This window comes from Tachyglossus aculeatus, chromosome 18 (genome assembly GCF_015852505.1).
Source record: "Tachyglossus aculeatus isolate mTacAcu1 chromosome 18, mTacAcu1.pri, whole genome shotgun sequence".
In the NCBI taxonomy this organism is placed as follows: domain Eukaryota; kingdom Metazoa; phylum Chordata; class Mammalia; order Monotremata; family Tachyglossidae; genus Tachyglossus; species Tachyglossus aculeatus.
This window is the reverse complement of record NC_052083.1, coordinates 36,334,111-36,340,110: the sequence shown is the minus strand read 5'-3', so window position 1 is coordinate 36,340,110 and position 6,000 is coordinate 36,334,111. Positions and strand designations below refer to the sequence as shown.

At 59.3% G+C, this 6,000-nt stretch overlaps 1 protein-coding gene across 1 annotated transcript; it reads right to left on the bottom strand.

Annotated features, from left to right (window-relative positions):
• On the bottom strand, positions 1-2,588 carry ARTN (artemin). Its single transcript, XM_038760594.1, has 3 exons — positions 2,340-2,588; positions 1,689-1,851; positions 1-1,457 (listed from the first exon to the last, which is right to left on the bottom strand). Exons 1-3 carry the CDS (start codon positions 2,475-2,477, stop codon positions 991-993), a joined length of 768 nt encoding a protein of 255 aa, XP_038616522.1. The 5' UTR covers positions 2,478-2,588; the 3' UTR covers positions 1-990.
• Between the last annotated feature and the right edge of the window lie 3,412 nt (positions 2,589-6,000).

Genomic DNA, 6,000 nt, shown 5'->3' with positions numbered 1-6,000 from the left:
TTTTATGCACATTGTTGCCATAGGAACCAGTCGACTCCCATCCTCTTCTCTATCCCCCCACCCCCAATGCCGGAATGAGCCCTTGGGAGAGCCCAGTCTGGGATGCATTCACATTTGCTCCCCCGTCTTACGCGGGCTGACCCTTTTGGCCGTTTGCACCTTAGCCTGAGAACCAACTCAGTCAGAAGAGAGAATAAATAAATAACTTAGAGATAATAAATAGCTGCTCATGGGGAGGGGGAAGAGTTGAGGAGAGGCAACCCTGGTGTCCCCTGCCGTCCCAGGGACTCTGGTCGCAGTCCCTCTCTCTCCTAAGGCTTCTGGGGGAGCTACTCTGCACCTCCAAGTTGAGGGGCTGGGGAGCTGCATCCCCATCCCAGAAGCACCTTAGACCTCCCAGCCCTAGCTAGGGCAGACCCTTCCTTCAGACCTGCGCAGGCCAGGGCCCGGACTCGATGTCCTGGGTGGCGGGGTGTCCTCGGTCCCCGGGTATCCTTCTGCAATCTGGGAACTCAGCTTCCAGGTAGGACAGCCATCCCATTCCCCGACTCTGGTCCATGGTTCCCTCTTCATTCCTATCCCCCTCCACCGGGGCTGGGGTCTGCATAGATCCCCTTCTGCTCTGTCCCCAGACCACCCTCCGGGTCGGGCGACTCCATCTGGGCTCCCTCAGTCTCTGCCTTCCGCCTTGAGAGGCGGCAGCAGCCCCTCGGGCCTCTCTGACGCCCGAGGCCCATCCCACCTTCCACCTGGGAAGGGACAGCCCCGGCTCCGAACCCACTCCCTGCTCTGCCCCTCTCCCTACACACAGGCCGGGGGCTCCAGCTGCTTCTTTGCCCTTAGGGTCTGAGGGCCGGACCCACCTCTCTCCGGGTCTGCCCCAAGTTTTTTTGGGCTCCCAGCTCGGCCCCCGGGTCCGGTAAGCCCCACGGAGCTGCCGGGCAGGGCTTCAATCTGGCTCGGGCCAGGCGGCGACCTCCGAGTCCCCCATCAGCCCAGACAGCTGCACTCGGCGGCCGAGAGCCTCTCCACGGTTTGCCAGGTGTTGTGCACGTCCATGAAAGAGACGGCCTCGTAGCGGGTGGGCCGGCAGCAGGGGTGGCTGAGCACCCGGGCCGGCGGGGAGGGCCGCAGGGTGCCGGCGCTCAGCAGGTAGGCCAGGCTGACGTCGTGGTTGGAGCGGGCCCGCTGACACGAGCCGCTGCAGTACCTGAAGCGGACCAGCTCGTCCGAGTCGTGGCCCAGGCCTAGCTCGCGCACCTTGACCAGCTGGGTTTGCAGGTGGCAGCCCCGCTGCTTCGCCTTGCCCCGGGCCCCCTTCCCGCGTTGGCCTTTCTGGGCCCTGCCCTTCACCTGGGCCCGGGGCGAACGGCCCTCGCGCAGCAGCAGGCTCACGGGGGGCTTCTCTTCTCCGCTGGGTGGTGGCGGGGGCTCTCCCACGCCCGTTGGGTTCTCCCCTGGAACACAGACCTGGTTTTAGGCTGGGGTCTCCAGGTGTCTGTCCCTGCCGATCCCAGTGCCCGTCCCCCTTGGTCGCCTTGACGGCTCTCGCCCTCTCTGTCCTGGCCTCTTCCCGGACCCCACCCTACCTTCCCATCCCCGAACTCTGGGGCCCTCTCTTCCCCGCCAGCCTTCTGATGGAGCTCGGGCCCCTGTGTTCCCACCCCCTACCCTCCCTCGTCACCTACCGTGCGGGGTGCTCCGGGTGGGGGTGAGCAGCCCCTCCAGGCTGGCTAGTGGAGCAGAGCTGCCGTAGTCATGAAGCGGGCTGTGGTGCTGTCCAGGGGACAGGGAGGAAGCACTGGGGCCAGTCAGCAGTGCCATAATGGTCAAGGCCTGCCAGAGCACTGCCTGGGGGGAAGGAGGGAGCATGAGGGGAGTCTGGGAAGGCCATGCTGGGAGCCCGCACTTGTCGGGGGCGGACCACAGGTTGCTGAGGGAGCCGGCCCCAAGATCTCAGCCTAGTCCCACCCCCGGCCCGACTCCTCTGCTCCACTCTTTTTGTCTCTACCTCAGTGTACCCCGGCCCCACCTCCCAGCAGCCCCAGTCCATCGCTCCTTCCCTTTTATTCCTTGCCCCCACCCCCTCAGATCCTGCTGGCTGCCCAGACCCCACTCCACCTTCACCTAGTCCTGCTCCCCTTCCCCACCCACCCACCCCCCTTCTTCTCTGAACTGCAGCATCCTCCACCCTCTATCAGGCCCCTCTTCTCCCTCTGGCTCTGGCTCATGACTTCCAGCCCTCCTACGCCGCATCTCTGAGGTGCCCAGTCTCCCCCCCCCACCCAGGCCCAAGCCCAAGGGTCCCTGTCCCGTTCCCCTGTGGCTGTGCAACTCACCTGCCAGTTGGGAAACAGAGTCATAAGAGGAAAGGCCCGGCCCTCCACTCGGGACTCCATCTTCTCTGTAACCACAAAGCAACAGGTGACCCTGCTGCTGCTCCTCGGATGCTTCTCACCCCCTTCTCTGCCACTCATGAGCTCACTGCTTATTGGACTCGAGACACTGTACTGGGCACCTGTGCCCGCCACAGCCCACCAGCGCCCACCAGAACCAAGTGGGGGCTGTCAGGCTGACTGAGGAAACGGCAGGAGCTGAGTCAGGGGCTCAGGCCAGCAGTGGCGGCTGATGTTCTGGGGAAACCTGTGAGTGGAATAGCTGCTCCGTTAACCCCTCCGTCCCGCCCCCGCCTCCCACCCCTCTTTCAACGCAAGCCCAGCTACCCCGCCCACACGGGTCTCTCCTGTCGCGGTTTAGGGTTTCAGAGCCCCAGAGCCTTGGGGTGGCTGACTCCAAAGCAGGAAAGCGGGCTGGGGCTCTGAAGTGACTCCAGGGGGCTTAGACCAACCTCAGTGGCAGCCTGTGGCTACTATACAGGGATGCCTTTGGTTTTAGTTACCTTTCTGGGTCTCAGATTTCCCCTGCTTGACCGGGGATAACATCCCTACGAGGGCGGGGAAGGGTCTGTATGGCTTGTGTGTTTGGTGAGTCCGGCATTAGTGCTGGCGTAATTTATCATCAATATTAATAATAGTAATTATAATAATAGTATTTATTAGACACAACGTTCTGACCCTAAGAACACTAAGTTTTCTGGGGTAGAGATACACGGTACTAAGACCAGCCTGTCCTCCCCCGCCTCCCCACCTTCAGGGCTCGCAATCTAAGAGATGGGGGAGAGGGGATAGCTCATTCCCATCTTCCAGATGAGGAAACTGAGGCCCAGGGAGGTTAAGCGATTGGCCCAAGGTCGTCCATTTTAGGCTGGTGGCAGACCTGGAACTAGAACTGGCCTTTAGACTCCCAGGTTTGTGCTCTCAGTCCTGGGCCAGAGTGGCACCCTGATCTGAGGTGGACAAGGGGCTCCGTGTGCCAGGGTCCTAGGGAGGGGTCGGCCTTTTCTAGGATCGAGCCTGGGTGAGTCTCACACTGCTGCCTCTTTCACCCCCAGAGCCTCCTTAGAAAAAAACAGGGGAGACCAGGGATCTTGGGAGCAACTGTGTGGCAGAACCCAGAAATAGCTGCAGAAGCAGAGTCAGGGAGCAAGACTCTGCCAAAGGCAGACGCCCGGGCCCCCCGCCGGCCTCTGGCTCTTGTTCTCAGCCTTGCCACCACCTGACCTGGGACTTTCTAACCGTAGGGTTTCTAGTCCAGCGCTTAGAACGGTACTTTGCACATAGTAAGTGCTTAATAAATGCCATTATTATTATTATTATAGTCACGGATTCTTGAGTGCCGAGTACAGCGCTCCGCACATCGTAAACTCTCAAGAAACACCGATTGAGAAGCCTCGTGGTGTAGTGGATAGACCCCAGGCCTGGCAATCAGAAGGTCAAGGGTTCTAATCCCAGCTCCTCCATTTTTCTGCTGTGTGACCTTGGGCAAGTCACTTTACTTCTCTCTGCCTGTTACTTCACCTGCAGAATGGAGATTGAGACCGAGAGCCCCACGTGGGACAGGGACCGTGTCCAACCCAATTTGCTTGTATCCACCCCAGCCCTTAGTACAGTGTCTGACATATCGTAAGCGCTTAATACACTAATAATAATGATTATTATTATTATTATTATTATTATTAATAATAATAGAGCTGGCTCCGCGCCCCCTGCAGTCCACCCAACGAAATACCGCCGTTTTAACGCGCCGACCCGAGTAGAGCGCTTAGCTAATAGTGGCCACCAGATGGCAGCCACGGCCCAGCTCCCGGGAAAGCGGGAAATCAATCAATCAATCAATCGTATTTATTGAGCGCTTACTGTGTGCAGAGCACTGTACTAAGCGCTTGGGAAGTACAAGTTGGTACACATATAGAGACAGTCCCTACCCAACAGTGGGCTCACAGTCTAAAAGGGGGAGACAGAGAACAAAACCAAACGTACTAACAAAATAGAATAGATATGTACAAGTAAAATAAGTAAATAGAGTACGTAAATAGGAAGCGCCGGGTGATCTTTCCTCCCCTCCCTCTTCAATTTGTATCGATTCCCAGGTGCTAATTTCCCCCAAGGTGGTGCTTCCCCCACGCCCCGAAATATGGTTTGATCCCTGAGATTCTCAACGTTTCCTCGTCGGCATCCTGGCCCTTACCGCCCAACCCGGACGGAGCCCCGGGGCCTGCACCCTCGAGGGGCTTAATGCTGAAGATGCTTGGCTGGCTGGCTGCCTGCCCACAGCCTCTGATTTGCAGTAGTACCCGACGTAGGCCCTGGCACGAGCCGCTCCTGGATGTCAGCCAGGACAGTTCAGCTCTACCCCTCTCTTGCTGGCCTCAGAAACATCAACTCGTAAATCTGAGTCAGGCCGCCAGGGCCTGGAAACCCTCCTCAAGCCCCCTTCCCACGTTCCCGTGGCCCCAGCATGCCACGGGATCCTGGTGGAGTCCAGCGTGGCCTGATCATGGCACTGAAGAGGGACCTGCCAGACTCAAGACCTGCCAGGAATTGGATGCCTCCTGCCATTTTGCCCCCAGAAATCCTCACATTCGCCTTACACCAGGCCCTTCTGCATGGCCCAGCGAATAGCCCATGCCGTGGGATAGAAACCATTCTATAGCCTGTATGCAGCAGATGAGTCACTTGCTGTGACGGGGCCTTGGCTCGGACCCTGAATGCCCCTGTCGCAGGAACCCATGCCGATGTGAGCCTCTACGCAACCTGTTCTGCACCCAAGATTCACCAGCTCCAGGGACCACCTCCACAGAACAAGACACAAGAGTGCATTCAGATACCAACTACTCCAAGAACCGGTGCCCACCCTTTCCTGCCAACAAAGGTGGGAGGGCATCCCTTTCCCAGAGACCTTTAGGAAGTAGCTCCACAGACAGTCTCTTAGCCTCCTCCCTCCAGGTCTTGGAATAAGGATCCGTGGCCAGATCCCTCCAGGTCCTCAATAAATGGTTTCTGATGTGGAGGGGAGGATGACGACGGCCGCTAGGCCCCGTTGAGGACTGAGAGACCAGTGCTTCAAAATCCCAAATGGGCAGCGAATGAGATTTCGTTAAAGTTCATCCGCTGCCACGTGGCTCGAGCACTAGACAGTGAACCCCGGAGTCCTCACATCAGAGAGTCAGGAAGCCGCGGAGACTGAACCAGAACCCCCACCGGATAGACTCGAGGCCCAGCATCCAGACCCGGCCCGGTGTCCGGATCTAACCCCGAATCCAGGCCCAGCACGGACTCCAGCCTCAACCCAGAATTCAGCATCCGGACCCAGCCGACGGTCGATACCCAGCGTGGAATCCGCACCTAGCCGGGGGTCCGGATCCATCCCTGAATCGCGACCCAGTGTGGATGGCCGGCCTGGCATCCAGACTCACCCCAGAATCCAGACCCACCATCCGGGGGGCCCAGCCCGGAATCCAGACCTGGCGTCCAGATCCATCCATCAGGCCACGGCCCCCATCCAGGCCCTGAAAGCCGTTTGTGTTTCCAAGCCGGGATGTGCGGGGGGGGGCCCCCCAACATTGACGGAGCCCTTCCCCCGGGGCCCAGGCTGTGTGGG